We start from the raw sequence: 21,965 nt of genomic DNA on the forward strand, positions 1-21,965 counted from the left end.
CTCAATGCTGCTTCTCTGCATCTCTTTCAGGCTGCCGAGCCCCCTCAGAGGAACCCCTCTGCACCAATGCCCTGCAAGGAAGGAGAACTCCCCAAAGATGGCTGGGAAGCTGGAGCGGCAGGGCACCCCCTGGACCCACCCAAACTGGGGAAAGCCCCCTGGGAGGCAGGGCAGCCTGAATGTTGAAACAGGCCCATGGGGGCTGCGACTGGAAGCTCGGAGCAGAACTGGAATCCCGTGGGGAAGCGCATGTTAGTTTTGGCTGATCTCGGTGTCTCATCCCAGCCATGGGGCTGGGCGGCCCTTTGCCTGGAGAGCAAGTGCCCGTCACCCTGCATGCTGCCTGCCGCTGGCAGGCCGGGCCCCCACCGCTGTCTCCATCTCTGTGCCCCCCACGGGCAAGCATCGTCCCTGTACACGAGAGCTGGAATATAGTCTGTCGAAATGCACTTTTTGTTTCTCTCCGTGCTGAGGAGCCCACGCAGTGGGTCCCGGCCCGCCCTCTCTGCTGATCAGATATAAATATGTATGTATGTGCATTGGGTTCTTGTAAATAACTGGACTGTATCCCGTGACCCTGCAATGCAACGGCCATTACCACTATCCCGCTGCCCTGCCCTGCCCTGCCTGGGGAAATGGGATTCCCAGCGGCCCAGTCCTCTTACCACTAGGTGTCCCCTCTGGGCCTCCCCCGGCCCCGGGAAGCCACAGCGTGTGCTGCTGGCATTAGCTGGCCTTTCTCCCTCCGGCAGATGCGTTGCCCCCTGCTTCAGGCCGGCTTTTCTGTCGGGGCTGTCTGGAAAACGCACATCGCTCCACTGGAATGGCTGGATCCCAGGGCGGGCAGCGGGCTGGGAAAACGGGACACCCCACAGCCATGCCTGCCGTGGCAAAATCCCTGCGCTGCTTGGAGACAGTCAGCCGGCTGGAGGGGTCGGCTCTGCTGTGCTCCTGGGGGCTGGATGAGCCCAGCCCGCTGGATACGATCGCCCCTAATGGTGAGCACAGCGCAGCACTGACCAGCTGCTGTGGCTGGAGAGAGGAGCTGGGAGGGCCCAGGGTAAGACCCCACCCACTTCGCAATCGGCTTTTGTCTACTTGCAGGCTGCTGCTGCATTGTCAGAGGCCAGGCCCCAGGCCTGCCCCCCTCAAGCTAGAGGACTGACTGTTGGCTGTTCCATGATGTATAATCCGTTTTATTTTCTTCCCTTTACTGGTAAAGATTTTTTTTTTAAAGAAAAGTGAAATATTCTTCTCTCGCTGGCATGCGTGTGATCCTTCCCCGGGGGGGTCTCGCTGCACAGCAGTGCCTGCTTTCACCCACTGCAGCATGGGAGACTGGGCCATCTCTTCCCAGCCCCCCTCTTCGCTGGCCTGTTAGTTCTGCCAGCCAGGTTCTGCCTGTAGCCCTGGCAGCTGTTCTCCACGGCGATGCCACACGGCGATGCTGCCGGGGTACGAGTGTCATGGCTGGAGCAGAGAACGGGGCGCGGTGGGTTGTGGGCCCCGCCCTGACCAATGCTGCTGCTGGGAGTGGAATCAGGCCCCCGCGTTAAATCAGCAAAATGGCTGGCGTGTCCTTAACCCCCAGCTCTCCCAGTCCCCCGGCGGGGATGTCTCAGGGCTAGTTGACATGACTTGATTGGCCCGGCTCCATCACTTCGGGGTGAAAAATCCATAGCCCAGAGTGACTTGGGGCAGCTGCACTCAGGCCCGTGCAGCCAGCACCTCTCAGGGAGGTGGATTCGCTGGGCCGTGTCTACACTGAGCAGTAGCCGTGCAAGTGAGGACAGGCCCTGGGAGCCCGCCCGTGCTCCCTTCTGCTCCCAGCACCGGTTCCCCTGGTGTGGGCGCTGCAACATGCCCTGCAGGGCCTCGGGCTGGGAAAGCGGGAGAGGAGAGGTTAGCAAGTGTCCTGGGGGAGGACGGGGGCTCAGCGCTCCAGCCAGCACAGCGCTCTTGGGACCATTCAGTTATGGGGTCACTGCCTCTGACCCTGGAGACCCAGGTAGGCCTTCCCTCAGAGCTTCCTCCCTGTTGCCACAGCCCCTGCGTGGATGGAGCCCTCCTGCGTGAGGAAGGGGCCCTGGCTGTGGAAAAAGAGCCTGAATTCCAGTGGGTGTAGAGGGCCCCAGCCCCCCACCCCTTGAAGTTAATGCTCCACCCCAGAGCAGGCTGTGTCAAAACTATTTAATGGGAGGCGGGAACGGTTACAGGCTGGGCTGGGTCAGAGGCGGAGGGGATCAGAAATCCCACACAAGGCTGCCCCAGCGCTCTCCAGGTCCGTGGGACTCTTCTGCTCTCGAGCAAGTGGAGGCTTTTGCCCCTCCACCCCTAGCTGGGCACAGCCAGCTCCTCATCCGGCGCCTTGGACAGCTGGCTGTAGGTGGGGTCGCGCGGCAGCATCAGCTCCTGGAGCTTGGCAAAGGTCTTGCTGTCAGGAGGGAAGCGGTTTTTCTGAAAGGGCGGAAAGGGGGGTGGGTGAGTAAAGGGGGGGACTCGCTTCTGCTCCCATTCCAGCCCCGCCGCTCGTGGGGAATGCTCTACCTACAGCTGTAAGCCCCGGCCCACACGGCGGCACAGTCATGAATGAACAAGGGCCCTGGGGCTGGATCCAGCTCCCTCCCACCGCCATGCAGGAGCGTGGTACTCACCCCCAGAGACAGCCGCAGCAGGCCCGTCTGCGACTTGACCCCAGCCGTGGACTTGCTGGCCTGCTGCTGGCTCTCCATGGCTGCCAGGAACGCTTTCAGGCCCTGCTCTGTGATCTGGTTCCCTTGGGGAGGGAAGATGCGGATCAGTGGCTAGTTTAAACCCCATCTCCTCTGGGGCCTAGGGTGGGGTTTGCCTGGGCCACTCCCTGGGACCTCAGCCAGGGCCTGCGCCCATTGAAGACACTGACCCAGCTGCTGTGGGGCAGAGGATCGGCACCTGGCTCTAGAAGCATGAGCGTCTTCTGCCTCTGCTGGGGATCAGGCCACAGAGGGAGCCCAGGAGCTACGCGGCACCGAGGTGAGTGACCAGGCTGGGCCGCATGGACAGAAGTGGAGAAGGGCGGGTGGTACTGAAGGAGCTCTGTGGATAGGGCCTGGCCCAGCACCAGGGGCTGCAGGCCCCACTCAGAAGGAAGGGCACACGCAAGTCTGGCAGAGGCTGCTGCATCTCCCACCCACTGCCACAGCTCCCAGCCCAGCTTGTTGGCCAAGGACAACACGGGGGACGCTTGCCCTGCCAGGCAAGATGGTGGGTTTCCAGCCAGCCCCGGGCCAACGTACAGGTGAGGTTTAAGTTGATGAGCACACGGTTGCCTGGCAGGAAGACCTTCCCGTCGCGGTGCTCGGCCTGTTCCAGCAGTGGGTTCACGATCTCAGTGGGCTCCACCACCTGGGCACAGAGAACGTTTCACCTTCAGGCAGGTCCCAGAGCTGCCCCTGGGAGCAGCTCGGCAGGGCCCCCCGCTGCATTGGCACTGCCCAGGAGATGATGGGGGGCAGGGATCAGCCCATTGCTGGGTCTGATGTGGGGCAGGAGATAGGCACCTAAGAGGATTCCAGCCAAAACGTCCTAAGGGAGTTGGGAGTACAGATCTCCTTGATTTTCCCTGGGCAGCAGGCTCCTTACTCCTCCAAGCCCCTTTGAAAATCCCCAGCTTTCATGCTGAGCCAATGGTTCCACATCTTTTTATCCCAACGCAAGTCAGCCACCTCGGGGGCGGAACGGGGCAGTCGTTTGCACCATGCCCAGCCGGGCAGGAGTGGGAGTGAAGCCCACTGTATCCCCCCTGGCAGGGGCAGAATGGAACAACCTGTGCCGGAACTGAACCAAGAGCCATCACAGCAGCTCCAGCTGAAGGGTCAGTGACCCGGCCCAAGTTCCCAGGCCACCAAGGCCCATAACGCAGCTCGGGCTGTAACTGAGACACTAGCTCTGGAGGTGACCAGGAACTCAACTCCGGATCTTAGCCCAGAGCCAGGCTTCTGCCCCACTAACCCAGTGCCTTGAGCCTGGCCTACGGGCAGCAGGGAGCACTTTGTATAGCAGTCCCTGGAGGAGATGCCAAGCATTGTACCCCGTGGTTGGCCAGGGCTCCCTCACCTCCAACTCCGGCAGCAGACTGCGCTTCTCCTTGGCGCCCGATTTGGTTCCTTTGCCTCGAACAACTTTTTGCTCCGGGGTGGAAACCACTAGAGGGAGGGACACACCTAGAGCTGGGTGAAACACTCACAAACCTGACCGAGCCTCTGCCACGCAGAGAGCTGCAAGCTGAGCCATGGGGGGCCCTCCCATGGGCCCTGCCTTGGAACCAACTGGCCAGGCGCCCGGCTCAGAGAGGGTCATCGCCTCCGGCCACCCCCCACTCTGGCACAGTTCACCATCTAGTTCCTTAGCCCATCTTTGGGGGTCCCTTGCACAAGGGACGGGGGGGTTAGAATTTCGACTCACTTTTCTTGGCTTGTTTAGCATCCTCCTTCTTTGCGGGCACAAAGGCTGAGCCGCCCACGACCCCACCGCCACCTGCAGTGTTGGCCTGAGCTTTCTCCTCTTTCTTCAAAGGCTCCTGTAAGGAGAAGCACAGGCCTGAAGGGGGCGCTGGCAGGCAGGCTCGGCATCTCTTTAATATCTGTCGCTATTTGCAAAGTCCCCATCAGGCTTGACCCCACTTCGCTTCTGGCCCAAGCATGTAAACCACCAGCCTTGCACACCCCCAGTCCCGCATGAACCCTGTTTGAAGGATGGAGGCACAGGAAAGCCCAAGGTCACCAAATGAACCCAGCGGCAGAGCTGGGAAAAGAACCCAGGAGTCCTGATCCCTAAGTCTCTGCTCTAGCCACGAGCTCACACTCCCGCTTCAGAAATGAAATGAGAACCCAGGAGTCCTGAGGGTCACTCCCTGGCTCCACGAGCCCCCTCCTTTTCCTTAACATTACCATGCGCAAGTCCTGACCGCTGCGATCCCCTGATCCTTACAAAGAAGCGGATCTTTGGGAGCTGCTCGCTGTGGGATTAACCCCTTGCTCCAGGCAGGGTGGACACGCCTGGAGTCCCTGGGAAGGGCTGCGTGGAAACTGTCCTACTCGGTTCAGCCCACACCCCTCACCTTTTTCTTGGACCCGCTCTTGCTCTGTTTGGCTGACTGCAGCTTGTCGATGGTGGTGTTGCTGACGAGGCTGGAGGGACGCTCACTGCTTTTGGCATCAGCATGTCTCAGAGGCTGGAACCCAGACCCAGAGGGATTTTAATAGAGATTCGGACACCACAGGCTGCTCTACATTTGCTACCTTTAGGACCCTAGGCAGCGCTAACTGTAGCAATTCCTAGCATGGGGTGTCAGCTGGCTTAGAACCAGGGACTCTCAGACCTCTACAATGTGAGCTAAAGGAGTGATGCCACTAGGTGGCAGCAGTAGTAGGCTGTTATCCTCTAGGTGGCTCAGAAAGTAGAGGGGAATACAGCACGCTCCAGGGTAAATCTTGTTACCTCAGCGACCTGGTTCATGGAGCTCTGAGTTTATAGCAATGTTTGGCCGGCCGCTGTGGGAAAGAGGTCAGTCGCTAGCACCTCCCGCCCCTGAGGTGAATTGATCTGTCGCCCTCAGGTGGGCGCACATGGCCTGGCAGGAACCTTACCGACCGGGACCGCTCCTGGGATTCCTTCTCCAGTAAAAGTCGCCTCCTTTCCACGACTTCGGTGTGAGTTAAAGCGAAAGGTCCCAGAACCTGCCCCAAAGCAATGGGGAGGTCAGTGTTGCTCAGTCTCTCTTGGTCACAATAGCTTAACTCCCCCTCTTCCGCCCCACAGAGGGGGCAGCCCGGGGCCTAGGCACCACTTCAATCCCCGTCACTTCTCTGACCACAGCCAAGCTCGCAGACGTTACAACGGCCTGAGCCGAGAGGTGCTCGGTACCCACTGAGCATGCTCAGTCCCTCGGGATCGGGTCCCGAATTTCCGAGCTCAGGTCCTGCTCCCTCAAAGGGATGTGCTAGTACGTCCCTTTTCGGTCATTCATACTGGGGGGAAGGGGCTGGGAAGGACGATCAAATGGGAACGGGGCAGGGCAGCAGGGATTAGCCCTGGAACGTCCCGCTGCCGGGTCAGGGCCTGGTGCAGGTCAGGCCTGGCCTGCGTTAGAGAGCTGTAGATGGGGAGAAGAGCTGCGCATCTGCTCTTTTGTGACGGATGAAGATGTCTTACTCATTAGAAATTCAGCTCGTTTCTTTCCCTCGCAACCACTATGGAGAGCTGGGAATGCAGGAGACGGGAGGTGCTGTGCCAGGGAAGCCTGGTTAGCTGAGAGAGGGTTGGATTTTGATTCAGACTGATTCAAACTCTCTTTGTTAACATGCATTCAACTCAAAGGCCTTTTAATGGCTGGGAGAAAAACTCTTTAGTTAAAGAGCCACCACCCCTACCCCTTGGATGAGAGAGCTCTGGATCCACAACTCGGACTCCTCCATAGAGCCCTCCACCCCCACTAGATGTTCCTGATAAGAATGGCCAGCTAAGGTCAGACCAAAGGTCCATCTAGCCCAGTGTCCTGTCTTCCGACAGTGGCCAATGCCAGGTGCCCCAGGGGGAATGAACAGAACAGGGACTCATCAAGTGATCTATCCCCTGTTGCCCACTCCCAGCTTCTGGCAAACAGAGGCTAAGGACACCCTCCCTGCCCAGCCTGGCTAATAGCTGCAAAGGGAGGGAGCAGTGGACACTGGGCCGGGCAAAGAATTTTTTAAAGGGTAAATCCATCCCCTGTACTGAAGAGCAAAGGCCTTTTCCTGGACGCACCTCTGCGAGCTTGAGTGTTCCCTGGTCTCCAATCTGATTGTGTGCCAGAGACAGGCACAGCAGAGAGCGATTCAACCGCAAGCCCTGGACAGACCCCGGGGGGCGGCGGTGGGACGCAGACATGCAAGGAAAGGAAAGAAAACGTCAGCTGTGAGCAGTGACAGCCCTGAACCCTCCATCCGGCTGGGCTGGCTTCCCTTCACCAACTCCTGCCAATGGCCCAGTTCCTGTGTCACAGGGGATTTCAGTCTCTCCATTGGCCCAACCCATCCTGCTGAGAGATCACCAGAGCTACGCAGCAGGTGGATTTTGAGTACTGGATCCAGCTAGACTGGATTGGCAGGAGAACACGCAAAGCTCCAGCCTGTAAAGTTCCATCTCTTCGGCTTCCCTTCACAGCCTCAGCTATTAAGGCTCCCCCAGCTGCCTGTTCCCATCTACATGAGACAATTGGACTTAAACTGGTTTAAAAAATAACCTAGTGACAAGGCTAGGATTTGAAGCCAGGCCTCCAGGGAAGTGCCTTAACCACAAGGTCTCTGTCCCTCCCTACGTACCCAGATCTCCCTTGGCACAAGTTCCCAGGAGAGACTCCCCCTTCAGATGCTCTACGGATGTTCATGCCCCAACACAGCCAGTCGCTTTCTCTCTCACCCCTCACCTCTGCGATGTAGCCTGCTCCCAAGTCTGAGATGTGATTGAAGCTGAGGATCAGCGAGACCAAGCTCTTGTTGGAGGACTTCAGCGTGGAGAGGGCTTGGCCGATCAGCTTGGCGTCGGCATTGCCGATGTTGTTGTTTCTCAGTGACACATGAGCCAGCCTGCAGGGGTGTTGGTAAGAGTTTCCAATCAGGTCTGGTTGGACTGTCCTGCTCCCTGGGAAGGGAAAGAGACGCCCTGGGAGTGGGGAGGGGACTCTCCAGGACAGAGCCTTGAAGTAGGCAGGAGCAATCCCAGGCCCGCTCGGCCTGCGGGGTGGAAGGGTAGGAGGCAAGGAATCCGCACACCATGCGCTGGACTCTGTGTGGGCACCTTGCCGATGGGCTGAGGGTTTTGTTTATGAGAGTCTGAGACAAAGCACCCCATCCCGCCCAGTGATCCTCAGCCCTCCTCCCCACTGGGACCTCCCTCCCAGGAGTATCCCCCAGGGTCCCACCCAGAGCAGACGCAGTGGTCTGAAATTTCCCTTCCCTCGCCCAATGCTGTATCTGCCCCAAGTATGGTTAACTAGCATGCACTCCCCAGGACTCCTGGGTCTTCGATTCGGAAGGAACTCACGTGCTCTCCTCTCCGATCAGCCTGTAGAAGGACCCCTCTGCTAACGGGTTCCCCTCCAGCGTTAGTGTCCTGTAGGGAAAAGCAGAAACTGACCAAGGTGCTAGAGAAGTCACTTGGCCTGCAGACATGCAGCCACCTCTGGAGTGGAACACAGCAGCTGCTTCACAGCGACAAAGAAACGCTACATAACAGCCTGGAAGGGAAAGTGAAGAATGCTGTACACCACTGAAAAGGCAGGGGGAAATCTGAGGTAGGCAGCAGCCACCCCGCTAGGGCTTTGGGCAGGACAGTGGAGTTGGCGGTTCTGCTCTGGTACAGAGTGCCATGGGATCATCAATGAGCTTCACAAAGCACTGCCTTCAGGTCCCATCTCACTGGCTCCTTCAAAGATCATTACGATCAAATTGAAAAAGAAATGGGGTCCCCTTTCCGAGATGGGAGCCAAGAGGGAAGCAGCTGCCTCCAGCACTGTCTGAGCGCCCCCATCCCCGCAGCTTAGCTCTCGCTTACTTGAGATTGGGGCAGTTTGGTAGGATAGCGATCAGAGAGAGGAGCGAGAGATCCGTCAGGCCGACCTTCCAGAGGCTGAAAGAAGAGAGACATGGTAGCCTTAGCAGCAGCATTAACTCAATAAGAGAGATCGTAAAGCATTCTCGTCCCCAGATGGGGAAACTGAGGCACGGGGAGGGCAGAGGAGTTGCCCAAGGTCACAAAGTGAGTCAACTGCAGAACCAGGCCTCAGAGGCCTATGCTCAAACCCCTTCACCAATATCTGCTATTCAAAAGCGAATGCAGGCATTTCCCAGCACCCGAGTCCTGGCGTTCCAGAGGCCCCAAACTAGCTATTGGTTTTAAAGAGCTAGCAGGGCCCCAGATTGATTCTAATTCCAGCATCCCAATTATCCAGTCAACTTGGAGGACACCAAGATCAGGATCTCAGAGAGGCAAGAGCCAATGCACTGGGAGGCAGCAAAAGGGGGTTCCAAAGAGGATGGCTCTAGACTGTTCTCAATGGTAGCAGATGACAGAACGAGGAGTAATGGTCTCAAGTTGCAGTGGGGGAGGTTTAGATTGGATATTAGGAAAAACTTTTTCACTAAGAGGGTGGTGAAACACTGGAATGCGTTACCTAGGGAGGTGGTAGAATCTCCTTCCTTAGAGGTTTTTAAGGTCAGGCTTGACAAAGCCCTGGCTGGGATGATTTAACTGGGAATTGGTCCTGCTTTGAGCAGGGGGTTGGACTAGATGACCTTCTGGGGTCTCTTCCAACCCTGATATTCTATGATTCTATGTCAGAGGGAGGCTTGGATACTGAGGGTTCAGAGAACTGAAATCCTGCTGTATTTCCTTGCCCGTCTCTGGGCCCTTTCAGTCAAACAGCTCCTGGCCCTGCCCAGCCCCTCACTCACTGAACAGCCTGCAGGTTGGCAAGGGCAGGCAGACACTTGCTGAAAACAGCCAGCATTCTCTCTTCGATTTTCCAGCCTGCCAGAGAGAAAGCAGATGGAGCTGGTTACGCAGAAGAGAAAACAGCCAGAATGCGATCCCTCACCCCTGCCCTCAAATGCCCCTTGGCTCCCCGGCCAGCTTGGATGCCAGTTCGACATGGCACGGCTAGCTGGCTGGGCTCTGGTATGGCCTATGTTTTTTTTTAAAAGGCTCCAGAGGCGATCGTGGCAATTACAAGCCTAACTTCAGTACCAGGCAAATTGGTTACAACTATGGAAACAGAATTAACAAACACAGAGACAAACGACTCTTGTGAAGGGCAATCATGCCTCACCAATCTATTAGAAGTCTTTGAGGGGGTCAACGAGCACGTGGACAAGGGGGATCCAGTGGATAGAGTTTATTTGGACTTTCAGAAAGCCTTTGATGAGAGAGGAGACGGGGGCAGTGCCCCGAAATACGGCCAGCGCCTGGTTTGAATCAGTCTCCCCCACCTCCCCCTTCCTGTTTTACAGTGCTGAGCGGGGCTATTCGGAGTGAGCTGAGCTCCTCACCTCGCAGGAAGATCTCACGGGTGCTCTTGGGGTCGTCATGCTCCAGCTCGGTCTGGATGCAGGGCTGGAAGTAGGCGTACTTGCTCTGGATCTGGGTGAGGTTGGCTGGGACCTCCTTCTCGGCCAGTGTGTCGCTTTCCTCTGCCAGGCAGGGGGCCAATCTGTCACTCGGAGGCAAGGGCACCAAGCCCGAGGGAGACTTCTGCAGCGCCAGGTGAAGGCTCATGCAGGCCGCTGCCCTGTGTCAATCACTCCACGCTGCCCCACCATGGAGAGACCATCCCCTTCTAGCTGCATGAGCCTCTCTTCACTACACTCTGCCTTCACTAGGGCTGGGGAAGCTGGGAGACATGTTAAACCCATCTGGGGCTACATTGCCTTCCCAAACTATTTAACTAGAGCTTCCTGCCCCTGAAATGGGTGGGATTGAAACGGACACGCACAATCTCCTTGCGACAGTCCTCTGCAGCTCATATCCCAGATGCATCCTCCACCAGCAGAAACGGCCAGCATCCCCTAGGTGAAAGCTGTTTTAGCTCCGATTTCCCCAGTGCTTTGCCTCCAACTTGGCCAGCTCCCTCAGCCAGGCCACTCACCCCAACTGTAGCCAGGTCCCCCCAACTCAAACCTGGAGTCCACTTGTAGTTAGCAAGCTGGAGAGCACAGAGCTCAGCCTGCACGAACAATGAAGTGCACGACCCACTGATAAGCTGGGCCTCTTATTTCTTTGCCTTCTGGCATCTGAACTTCTAGAAGTTACGTTTCCCAGCTTTTCTCTGCAACACCAAGGGCTGGAAAGGCCTTGTTCTTTAAGTGAATGCAGAGCTTCTCCAGAAAGCAGAGAACTCTAGGAGCTGGGCCATTAAGAAAACACTGAATCCTGCAAGTCTTGAGCCCTGTTCTCAGCAAATAGTCTTTCCGCCTTGCAGAACCATCTAGGAAAGGCTCCCGGGGAAACCCCCTCCTCTGGACATCACGCTTCATTGTTCAAGGCTGCTTGCAAGCAGGGAGGGCACGGGGCTTAGCCTGAAGGCTGGTGCACCAAGTGCAGGAAGGAGGTTACAAGGGTGGCTGCTCTCATCTGTCTCAGGCATTTGCCCCTTAGCAACCTATCAGAGAATAGCCAGAGCACAGCGTGTCCTAGCCCTAAGCCATGCCCATAGGGTGGCTAGAACACAACGTGCTCTGGCTATTGGCTAAACTGCCATGATGGGGGCTGGCATAGAGCAGGCCTGCCTGTACTAAGCCAGCTGGGGAGACCGTTACAAGTCTTGTAAAGACTTCAGTGCAGGGTCAAGGGAGCCACAGGGCAATGTGGTGTGGGGCCCCTTGCTGGTACAGAACCCCTTCCATTGCCCTCCTAAGTGCCGACTCTTCTCTCCTAGCTCATGTGGGATGAATTCACAGCTGGGGTGAACAATACTCCCACCCTTTGCCTCACCGGGAATCCCCGGAGGCTCCACTCACCTGGCAGGAAGAGGTTACAGACAGATTGCAGCCTAACTGTGACCTTGGGGATTTTGGTGAGTCCGGCGCGGGAGCACAGCTCATTGAAATCCTGCTCCAGGAGGCCGGTGCACTGGTATTCTTCTGGGGAAAGAGCAGGGCAGGAGTCACTCCATCCACACCACAGACACTCCAGAGCAGCTTTTGTGCTAACAGCATCTCAAAGCATCTTACTTCAGCCACGCAAGCTAGTCGCAGAGACTCCTCAGCAAGCACTGAAGTGGCTGTGTTTTAACAGCAACAACCACAAGAAGTGAAGAACATTGCAAGGGGAATTCAGTTAGCTTCAATGGGAGGACCCACATGCCTACAGTTTAAGCATCGCCTAGGTCGTTACAGGGTCAAGGCCAAAGTCCGCTAGGGCCAGATTTTCCAAAAGAACCCAGCTCCCAGGTAGACACCTGAATAAGGGCCAGATTTCCTGGCCCTGGCATTATATGAGCAGGACCCACTGCCCGACTCAGCCAGTTAGATTGAACCCCTGGGTGGCGTCCTTGCCAGGGAACAGAGCAATCGGGGGTCATCACCTTCACCATGTTGGTCAGTCCTTTTAGCCGCGTTCTTTCCTTCCTCCTCAAGGCTCACGCCAGCCACTTTATCCTTGGCCCCCCGGTCCCCTTTCTTCCCCATAGTTACGCTCTTCAGGGCACTGGAGGAAAACAAGACGGGCTCAGCTGGTAACACGTGGTCAGAGCCAAGAGCGCTGCCCTTTCGCCCCAATGGGCTTTTGTGTCTCCCCACAATTTATATTTCTGCTCCTTCATTCCTTTGCTCCCCGGGGCAAGAAACCCCACCCCCTGGCCAGGGGGCTACGGCACTGGGAAGGGATGGGGCTCGGAGCGGGCGGGCAAAGGGAGGATCCGTGGCACGTCGGGGCGGGGGCGTGGCATTGGCACCTGCCCCCAGAGATACAGGGCGAGAGCTGCTGCTGCAGGTGGTGGGCTACGGGAGGCGTTTGTTGGGGGGGGGGGGCGGGGGAGTCCCAGCTCGGTTTGGGGGGGGGGGGGCGGGTCAGGGGGCCTAGCAGGGGACTCTCCAGGTTGGGGGGGGAGGGAGGGGCCTAGCCGGGGGGGGGGGGGGCTGGCTGCGGGGAGTGTATGTGAGCCTGGCTGGAGGGGGGGGGGGGGCTCCCCTGGCTGGAGGGGGGGGTGTCCCTGGCTGCGGGGGAGGGGCTGGCTGGGGGGAATGTCCCTGGCTGCGGGGAGTGTATGTGGGCCTAGCTGGAGGGGGGGGGCTCCCCTGGCTGGAGGGGGGGGCCCTGACTGGAGGGGGGGCTCCCCTGGCTGGAGGGGGGGGTGTCCCTGGCTGCGGAGGGGGGCTGGCTGGGGGGAATGTCCCTGGCTGCGGGGAGTGTATGTGGGCCTGGCTGGAGGGGGGGGCCCTGACTGGAGGGGGGGTCCTGGCTGGAGGGGGGGCCCTGACTGGAGGGGGGGTGTCCCTGGCTGCGGGGTGTGTACGGGGGCCTGGCCGGGGGGGTCCCTAGCTGCGGTGGGAAGCGGGGGCGGGGGCCCTTGCCTCGGGGGGGGGGGGGGGTCCGCCTCGCCCCACCTGAGCCGGGGCGGCGGCGGCTCCGCTTGGGGCCTCCCCTGCCGGGCCCCGCGCGGGTCCCCATGGCAACGCGGGGGCGGGGCCCGGAGCGGGCGGGGCGGGGCTACAGGACGCTGCTGCGGGGGCCGGGGCAGCGCCCCCGGGAACCCCCGCCAACCCCCAAAGGGGGGGGGGGTCACCGTTGCCATGACACTGGGGGGGGGGGTCCAGGTCACCATGGAAACCCCTGTGTGACTGGTGGAGCAGGGGCGTCCCCATGACCCCCCCCCATCCCCGAACCTGGGCACGGCCAGCCCCGTTCCCATGGAAACGGGGGGGGGTGTCCTGTCACCCTTAAAACTGGGGTCACCACGGAAACCCCCGCGTGTGGGTGACGTCCGGCTGGAGGTTGGGGGGGGGGGGTCACGGCGCTGCGTGCCCACGCCGGGTTATCCCAGCCCCCTAGAAACGGGATCCCCCCCCCCCCGTGGCGATAGAGGTGGGGGGGGGCTGTGGAAATCGGGGGTGGGGGTGCCCCATAGGGTGACCAGATGTCCTGATTTTACAGGGACAGTCCCCGATTTGTGGGTCTCTATGGGCTCCTATTACCCCCCCCCTCCCCATTGTTCGCATTTGCTGCCTGGTCCCCCCCCCCCGTGCAGCCCCCGGCCCTTTGAGCCTGGGAGTCCCCGCAGGCCCGGCCCCGCTGAGCAGGCCAGCCGGGCTGTACAGGTGGCCTTGCTCTCCTGCCCACCCTTCCTCGCCAGCCCCCGCCTGGCGCGGTGGGCTCCAGCGCTTTCCCCTTTGTGCAGTGCTCCCGCCTGGGTGCGGAAAGTATCCGCGGGTGTAACAATCCGTGGTAGGTGTGCGCACTGGGTGGGGGTGCGGGGGGCTCCAGGGCAGGGCTGTTCTGTCCTCCTGCGGCAAGAGAAAAGGGTAAATTTCATCCCATTTTCTAGTCAGGTTTAACTGCCCCCCACCCCACCCCACCCCACCGCGAGTAAGAAATCCAGAGAGGCTTACAGCGTGGATTGCAACTGCCGGGGTGATCTGGGACAATTCCCTTCGTGGCTCTCAGTCAGCATCACCGTTAGCACCATTTTACAGATGGGGGAAACTGAGGCACAGAGACCTGAAGGCACACGTAGACCCCAGGAGTCCTGGTTCTGTGCTCTGCCTGCTGGGCAAGACTGTCTCCCTTTTACCACTTTAAAGATCAGTGGTGGACTTAATGCAGGATTTAGAGGCAGTGATATCACCACACTGAGAAAAACGTATGTGCTACCTCCCCTGCTCAGCATGGTGGTTTCCCTACGTTCACAGGATGGGCTTGTGGTTAAGGCACCGTACGTGGACTCAGGTGATCTGAGCTCTATTCCTAGGGTATGTGAGCCGTGGTAAGCCACTGCACTGCTCAGTGCCTCAGTTTCCCCATTTGTGCAATGGAGATAATCTTTTCTTTGTCTATTTGGAGTGTCAGCTCTTCGAGGTAGGGACTATCTCTCAGTCTCTACCTATAATGCCTAGCAAAACGGGTCTCCACTTTTGGTTAGGGCCTCTAGTTGTTACTGGAACCAAAATAATAATCCCTCTCACGCCCCCCTGCAGCCCATGCAAGAGCATCCCCTCCTCCCCAAAGGGTAACATTTGGGAGTTCAGTGTCTTTGCTCACCCCAGCTCCTGTTTAATCTCATGGCCGTACCCTGACTATAAGCCTATGGAGTGATGTTAGCAGTTGGGTGGAGGCTGAGCCAAAAACTAGACAGTTGCATAGTTAAAAAAGAAAACACAAACATCTTTATTTACATGCACACTGGAGCTGTATCAATTGGGCTACAGATCCCAGCTCTCCCCCAGAGCAGAAAGGGAAGGAAACCCAGCTATGTCCCTTAGGCCAAGTTGAGCCTGCTGGGCTAGTCTGCTCTACCTGGAGGTGTCATAAACCAAGACCATGTGCAGAGAGACTCCAGCCCTGGAGCTCAGCCCTGGCCTCTGTCACCTGAGCCAAGGAGGAGCTCCCATTGCTGCAGGTAAGTAAAGTAGCAGGCTGTTACAGCTGCTGGGGCCGGCCGCAAGGGGGAGACACTTTAGGCCGGTATATTGCACAAGGTGGGGGTGGTATGCCGTGATGGGAAGGGGTGTGCTGAACCCTCAGCAGCTTCACAGTGGTAGGACTGTTGTGGGTGGTGGTTGAATGGTGGGGAAGCTTGGATTCAGAGCTACCAACTTCCCCTAACAGCGCAAACATCCTCTACGGCCCATATCCAGTGGGGCTGGTGGCGGGATGAAATGAGGCAGCTGTTCGGAAGCTGAGTCTAGATGCAAAGCGAGACCGAGCCAAAAGCCCAGATCCAGTCCCCCTCCACAGGCTGGAATCCGGATTGGGAGCCGAATTCGGTAGCGTCTCACTTCCCAGCCATGTCTCTCCTGGGGCTGCAGCAGGGCTGGTCTTGGGGTGTTTAGTCTGTGTCAGCAGGGCGCAGTGGTCCAGTGTCTGCAGCTGCCCTGCTGGGTTATCAGTCCCTTTGTGGGGGCTCACTGGAACATCTGCCGTTCCGCGCCCCAGCACTGTGGTGTCCCGTTCACATCAGCTCCACCGAGGCAGGCTTCTCCTCAGATCAGTCCTCCCCCTAGTGCAAAGCCGTGCCCTTGGGGCAGAACACGCCTGCCGATGGCTTGACGGGGGACCCCACCCTGAAGACAAACACCGAGGGGGGGTGGGGTGAACATGGTGGGGCAAGTGGGATGCCGCAGCTGAGGCAGGAGCAACACGATTTTGCAATGTGCCCCCATTCCAACACCACCCCACCAAGATCCACATCCCTGCTGCATGGGGGAGGCTCAGGATCCAGATGTGGGTGGGTGAGATTCTGTGGCCTGCGTTGTGCAGGAGGTCAGACTAGACAATCAAAATGGTCCCTTCTGATCTTAAAGTCTATGATTCTATGTGAACGTCACAGACTCTGAATCCTCACCTGGGGGAAGGCGATGAGCTATATTCAACCCCAAGCGGCTGGGTCAAGGGGTCTGACTCCCCCCTTCCCTAGTCCTTAGCAGCTGTTGCATTGTACAAGCAAAGACAGAGGCTGTGGGTGAATCCGGGGGGTGCTGGTAAATGGCCATCCACGGTCCTGCCATGGCTCTCCACCTGCTGGGATTCGGAGCTAGTCCTCCAACTTTCCCTGGGAAGGGTGGACAGAGAGGATGGGGAGGATGGACGAACAGAGAGAGACAGCGCCCTGTGGCTCCTCACCGGTCCTGCCTCCGGAGTGGCGGGGATGGGGGGTAGTGCCGGACCGGTGGCATGTCATAGTGACTGGGGATGTGACTGTTCTTGGGGGAGTCGTAGTGGTTGGGGGCGACGCTGGGGGCTGCTGGAGAGACACCTTCTGCCCCCGGGGGGCAACTCTCTAGAAGGAGGAGAAGAGGAAAGACAAGGGCATTACCAAAGGCATCTGTGAAAGTGTCTCAGGACGGGCTTGTGGTTAAGGACTTGGGAGATCAGGGATCGATTCCAAACTCTGCCACAGACTCCCTGAGTGACCCCGGGCCAGTCACTTTACTGGTCTGGGCCTTGACTCCCCATCTGTAAAATGGAGATAAGGACCCTTCCTTTCTCCCATGCTGCATCTATTTTAAACCGTGAGCTCTTTGGGGCAGGGACAGGCTCTCACTTTGTGGGTTTGTGCAGCGCCTAGCACGATGGGGCCCCGATCTCGATGAGGGTGGCCTCTGAAATGCAAAAGCCTGGCAGTGGACAAGTACCCCCTTCCCATGTGCCATTCAGTCTCTGGCATCACTGCAGAGTGAACGGGACTGGAGGGGTCCCGCAGTCCGTCGCGGTGCCGAACTCTACCTTCTGCCCTGGAGCCGGCAGCTGGCTCCTCAAAGAGCCCGATCTCAGCGTAGGACATTTCTCGCTTCACAGGGGACTTCATCTCCATGTAGCTGCCCTCTGAGGGCTTGGCCATGAGCTCGGGTAGGTCCTTGATGGTGGCGTAGGGGTTCTCACTGTTCAGCGAGCTGTTGCTGGCGCGTAGAGCCTCCTCCTTGATGTAGTCTGGAGGGTGGGTGGAAGGATGGCAAAGGGAGGGTGGGTGAATACAGGAAGTGGGAGAAGCCGGGGGGCTGGGACACCAGTTTAGCCTGGAGGAGACGAGTTTGCTGGGCCTGTCTAGCTCCAGGCACATGGGCCGCAATCAGTGCTAACTGGGCCCCTCGTCGGCAGCCTCAGCAAAGAGGCCTAGGGCTGGATGGGGCCCTACGCACCAAGCTCCCCTCTTGCCCCCAGGGCGTCCCACCTGGGCAGCATGTGCAGGGGAGCTTGTCCAGGCTGGAGCTGCTCTGGGGATACACAGAGCTTCTCCAAAGCCAGCCCAGCTTCCTCGCACCCTGTTGAGCTCCCTGCCCCACTCCCACAGCACCCCCTAGTGCCGCACTGCAACATGGGGGTCAGGGCTGCAGTAAGCACGACTCCTCCCCCTCCCGCTCCTCCCAGACCCCACCCCAGGAAAATGAGGCCATCGGCCTGAGCCGAGAGCATCTGCGGGAGGGAGAGCTCAGTGGTTTGAGCATTGGCCTGCTAAACCCAGGGTTGTGAGTTCAATCCTTGAGGGGGCCATTTAGGGATCTGGGGTAAAAATTGGGGATTGGTCCTGCTTTGAGCAGGGGGTTGGACTAGATGACCTCCTGAGGTCCCTTCCAACCCTGATATTCTACGATCGAGAAGCCCGCAGGACCCCCTCTCCTGTGCGCCGGGGCCCCTGGAAGCCCCTCCCCCCCAGAGGGAGCCGCTGTGCTCACCATTGCCGTAGTACTTCCCCAGGCTGTTGCTGTAACTGTAGCTGCGGTCCATGGGGCCGCCCCCTGCACACGGAAGGAGACCGTGAGGCTGCTGGACACAGTCAGACCCCGGGGGTTCCCCCTAGCTCCCCAGCCTGCACGGCCCTCCTTTAGCTACAAGGGGGGCTCCCTTCACGAGGCTGGGGTCTGTGTCCGCCCCCACAGCAGAGACGGGGGGAGGTCGTGAGAAATGGGGACACTGACTAGAAACTAGATGAAGGCAGCTCCCAGCCAAGGAAGGGTCTCCCCATGCAGCATCCAGGGAAGGTCCCCCACAAGGGCCCTGGCTGCTTTTCTCCCCACCAGCTTGGGGGTGGGGAGGGCAGTTTTGCCCTGGTTTGGGGATGAAATTTATAGGGCTCCGACCAAGACTGGCCGTTTGAGCTGAAATGGACCCAGGAGTCCCAGCTCCCCTTCTCCTGCTCTAATCCAGAGAGCTCGCTCCACTCCCAGAGCCAACAGAACCCAGGAGTCCTGAAGGGCCCCCCCTGCAGCTCCTTCCCTAACTTCTAGGCACCACTCCCCTTCCTGAGCCAAGACTAGAACCCAGGAGTACTGAGCCCCACCCCCCACTTGCCAGTCTCCTTCTCTAACTACTAGGCATCACTCCCTTCCTAGAGATGGGAAAAGAACCCAGGAGTCCTGAGCTCCCCCATCTCCCAACCCCACTCACCTTCCAGCACTGGGAGTAGAAGCCATGGCCCCACCCTGTCCTGACCCCTAGACCCCACTTCCTCTCCCCACACCGTCTCCTAAAGCCCAGCCCTGCTCAGAGCTGGTGAGCCTTCGCCTCCCACCTTACCCCGCTCGCGATGCTTCAGCCCTGGCGCCCCGTAGTGCTTCCAGTCGGCAGGCAGCGAGGCGTTACAGTCCGGCCCGTAGGCCACGGTCTTTATGCTGGAGAAGTGCTGGCTGCAGGGCACCTGTGGACGAAATAAGGGGTGGAAATCAGCAGCGTCCTACCACCCCCTGCCCACGGGGTCCAGCTCGGCAGAGACAGGCAGCCAGCCGCCCCTTTGCCAGGCCAGGATTTTGGGAACCACAGGGTCTGTGTGTGTCCATGAAGAACCCCTTCATTCTGGAGTGGCCCAGAGTTCAGATTGAGACAAGCACTCGCATTAAGAGCGGATGTTTCGAAGCACTCTAAAATCCCTGCACATACTCAGATGGTCTCGAAACCTGCTGTGCCCCATGGCACCCTGGGGTGGGGCGAGTGGGGCAAATTTGGGGTCATTTGACCCACGGGTTCCAGAGATACAGCACCCAGTATAAAGGGTTGGTCTCTACATTTGGCCTGTTCTCATCCCTTAGTTGTTTGGACACCCCTGGGGTTCAGACTACAGGACTGGTCTGCACCCAGCTGTGCTTATCCAACCAGATGGGCCCTCAGCTCGGGCCCAGCACCTGGCTCTGGACTGGAGAAGAGACGGTTCAGCAGTTACTAGAGGGTCTGTCTGGCTCTCTGAACCAGCACAGGCTGGGAAACACAGGCCAGAAAAAGGGATTTGCACAGACTTGGGGCACCCAGCATCCGGGGCGCTGCTGGGGGGCCACCAACCTGATGGCTTAGCGCATGGGGTGGGCAAACTCTTTGGCCCAAGGGCCACATCTGGGTATGGAAATTGTATGGTGGGCCCTGAATGCTCACAAAACTGGGGGTTGGGGCCAGAAATGAGGAGTACAGGGTGTGGGAGGGGGCTCGGGGCTGGGGCGCGGAAAGGGGTTCAGGTTCCGGCTGGGGGTGCAGACTCTGGGCTGGGGGTGCAGGAGGGTGCTCCAGGCTGGAACCAAGGGGTTCGGAGGGCAGGAGAGGGATCAGGGCTGGGGCAGGGGCGTGGGGAGGGGGTCAGAGGTGCAACTATTTTTGCGGCAAATTCCCAGCCCAGCCTAGCCCCGGAGAGACGCTACAGACAAGCTGTCTCCTCTCTGCCCGTCCCCAAGGGGCTCCGTGCCTCGAGGCTCCAGAGAACAAAAAAGGCTGGGAACTTCCCCGGAGTAGTGTCACCCTGAGGGCTGGGGCTTACCTTGAGGGAGCTCGCCCTGTCCTGGCTGTTGGGGGCGGGGGAGGTCGGCACGCACCGCGACAGGGTGTGGTAGCTTGGATTGGAGTAGTAATGGGTGTAGCTGGGTGGGACGTCTGGACAGACACAAAGGGACAGACAGAGTTAGGCCGAAGTCTCTGGGAGTCCTGTCCACTAGCTGTCCCCAGGGGCTGCGCAGCGCCGGGTGCCTGTCCCCATCCTGTGCCGGGCTCCGGCTGGATTCCCCTCGCGAAGCCCAGGGTGGCTGGGATCGGTACTTAGGTGGGAGACTTTCCCCGAGAGCGGGCTGGGGGACTCCAAGCTTAGTGTCCTCGGAGGTGCCGTGCTAGCGGGAGCAGGGGGGTGACTGCGAGAGCAGAGCCCCCGTTACTGAGCGCGCCACGCCCTCACCTGGCACCGCGTACTCCGAGCTGTCCGTCCGCCCCGTGGTGTAGGCCACGGCCAGGTGCCTGTTCGCTTTGCCCTTCTGCCAGTGCCGGTAGCACAGGAAAAACGCCAGCAGCGCCAGAAGCAGGATCACCAGGACGATGATGCCAATGATCGCCCCCAGGGAGCTGTACCCCATCGGCACCGCTGGCACCATGGTGAAGGGGTGCTCGGGGCTCCCTGCACGCCCAGAGGAATAATTAGATCTTCTGCCCAGATCTGGGGACAGAACCCAGGAGTCCTAGCTCCCAGCCCCGCCCTCCCGCTCTAACTACTAGACCCTGCTCCCCTCCCGGAGCTGGGGACAGAACCCAGGCGTCCTGGCTCCCAGCCCCCTGCCTGGTCTCACTCACATTTCTCACACTGGGCCCCGCTCCTGCCCGGCTCACACTGGCAGCTCCCTGTCACGTGGTGGCAGGTGGAGTTGTGGAGACACTCGCAGACCTGGAGGCACCTGGGTCCAAAGGTGCCGGGGGGACACTCTGCCAGGGGCGCACAAGGGCCAAGGTTAGAATCCGTGGGGGGAAGGGGACTGGGAGGCAGGGGCATTTACACAGGATGGCTCTGGGCAAGAGGAAGGGGCAGGCCAGTCCCAGGGAGCGGCTTGGAGCCATACAGCTCCGCATCCCCCCTCCTGACTGCTGGAGGAGACCAATGGTCCATATAACCCAATATTAGAGCTGGTTGGGAAATAATCGGTGTTCCAGCAAAACGTTTCGATGAACGACAAACAAAATGTTTTGGTCAAAATTTTTTTCTTCCAAGTTTCCGGGTTTTCATCCAAAACCTTAAAACCCAAAACTCTGTGGCTGAAAAGTTATAATTTTTTGAGTGTCAACAGTCAGAAACAAAGTGGAAAATATTTGGAGTTTTGGCCAACATTTTAGGGGAGGTTCAGTTGCCAAAAACCCAATTTTTTTTCCAGATTTCTGTTCTTCCAACGAAAGCCCAGAAAATTTAACCAGAATCGGACATTCCCCGGGGAAATTTCTGTTTTAACCCAAAAAGCCGGGGGGAGGAGGGGGGTTGTGTCAAAAAACTTGTCAATCCACTTCCCTCAAGACCCGCCCAGAAGTCCTGTGTGGGTGCAATGCTCCCCTCTGCCAGCAGTGGGCGCTGCAGGTGGCTCCCCAATGCAGTCTTGGGGCCGTCATACAACCCTGTACATTCCCCGGGGTTTTCCTCTGGCTCGGCCAGGGCGGGCTCCGCGGCTTACTGGTTTCACAGTGGGTGCCGGTGTACCCAGAGGGGCACAGACATCTCCCGGTCACTGGATCGCACTGAGCCTCGTCCTGGCACTGGCATGCCTGGGCACAGTTCTCCCCATAGCGCCCCAGGGGGCAGCCTACAGAGAAGAAACCAAGCGGGTGAGGTCTGTATGGGAAAGGAGAAGTGTGATGCCCGGGCCCCCGCCCGGCACAGTCCGTACCTTCCGAGCAGCGTCTGCCGGTCAAGCCGGCCGGACAAGAGCAGGTCCCATCCACGGTGTTGCACTGGCCTCCGTTTGGGCACCGGCAGGTATGGCTGCAGGCCTCTCCCCACGTGCCGGGCGGGCAGG

The 21,965-nt window shown here is 59.0% G+C and overlaps 3 protein-coding genes across 19 annotated transcripts in view; 1 reads left to right on the top strand and 2 right to left on the bottom strand.

Moving 5' to 3' along the window:
- ARHGEF11 (Rho guanine nucleotide exchange factor 11) overlaps nt 1–1,251 on the top strand; it is an 85,752-nt gene extending 84,501 nt beyond the window's left edge. For all 12 annotated transcript variants that reach the window (XM_073323600.1, XM_073323609.1, XM_073323610.1 and 9 more), the window contains one exon: nt 31–1,251. In XM_073323600.1, the coding sequence (XP_073179701.1) occupies nt 31–186 (156 nt within the window). In that variant the 3' untranslated portion in view covers nt 187–1,251. The remainder of the gene's footprint in view (nt 1–30) is intronic.
- Nucleotides 1,189–13,185, bottom strand: LRRC71 (leucine rich repeat containing 71). Of its 2 annotated transcripts, none has more exons than XM_073323612.1 (16): nt 13,119–13,185; nt 12,098–12,219; nt 11,532–11,654; nt 10,065–10,205; nt 9,471–9,546; nt 8,572–8,646; nt 8,062–8,130; nt 7,445–7,604; nt 6,784–6,867; nt 5,628–5,717; nt 5,099–5,212; nt 4,444–4,558; nt 4,096–4,184; nt 3,276–3,384; nt 2,655–2,776; nt 1,189–1,880 (listed from the first exon to the last, which is right to left on the bottom strand). In XM_073323612.1, the coding sequence occupies exons 2-16, from the start codon at nt 12,198–12,200 to the stop codon at nt 1,581–1,583; spliced, it is 1,770 nt and encodes a 589-aa protein (XP_073179713.1). In that variant the 5' UTR covers nt 12,201–12,219; nt 13,119–13,185; the 3' UTR covers nt 1,189–1,580. The 2 variants fall into 2 exon arrangements, with proteins under 2 accessions (XP_073179713.1, XP_073179712.1); XM_073323611.1 differs by having other exon boundaries at nt 1,873–2,457.
- A 1,686-nt stretch (nt 13,186–14,871) lies between these two features.
- The window catches only part of PEAR1 (platelet endothelial aggregation receptor 1), a 56,518-nt gene continuing 49,424 nt past the window's right edge, over nt 14,872–21,965 (bottom strand). The window contains exons 17-25 of one of the 5 annotated variants that reach the window (XM_073322955.1): nt 21,837–21,965; nt 21,624–21,752; nt 20,761–20,889; nt 20,372–20,587; nt 19,964–20,076; nt 18,742–18,862; nt 17,901–17,963; nt 16,954–17,157; nt 14,872–16,507 (exon numbers count right to left, since the gene is read on the bottom strand). In XM_073322955.1, the coding sequence (XP_073179056.1) occupies nt 16,347–16,507; nt 16,954–17,157; nt 17,901–17,963; nt 18,742–18,862; nt 19,964–20,076; nt 20,372–20,587; nt 20,761–20,889; nt 21,624–21,752; nt 21,837–21,965 (1,265 nt within the window). In that variant the 3' untranslated portion in view covers nt 14,872–16,346. Of the gene's footprint in view, nt 16,508–16,953; nt 17,158–17,900; nt 17,964–18,741; nt 18,863–19,963; nt 20,077–20,371; nt 20,588–20,760; nt 20,890–21,623; nt 21,753–21,836 lie in introns of those variants that run through there. The other 4 variants (XM_073322957.1, XM_073322956.1, XR_012156101.1 and 1 more) reach the window with 4 other exon arrangements.

The sequence above is a fragment of the Lepidochelys kempii genome, chromosome 24 (assembly GCF_965140265.1).
Source record: "Lepidochelys kempii isolate rLepKem1 chromosome 24, rLepKem1.hap2, whole genome shotgun sequence".
NCBI classification, from domain to species: Eukaryota; Metazoa; Chordata; order Testudines; family Cheloniidae; genus Lepidochelys; species Lepidochelys kempii.

Excerpts from the sequence above, each read along its gene's own strand:
- LRRC71 (XM_073323612.1), bottom strand. The coding sequence starts at position 12,200 with ATGGGGAAGAAAGGGGACCGGGGGGCCAAGGATAAAGTGGCTGGCGTG. Across the intron at positions 6,868-7,444 it reads GAGCAGGCTACATCGCAGAG|GGCTTGCGGTTGAATCGCTC; the intron begins GTGAGGGGTGAG and ends GGGTCTGTCCAG. Across the intron at positions 3,385-4,095 it reads GTCTGCTGCCGGAGTTGGAG|GTGGTGGAGCCCACTGAGAT; the intron begins GTGAGGGAGCCC and ends CTCTGTGCCCAG.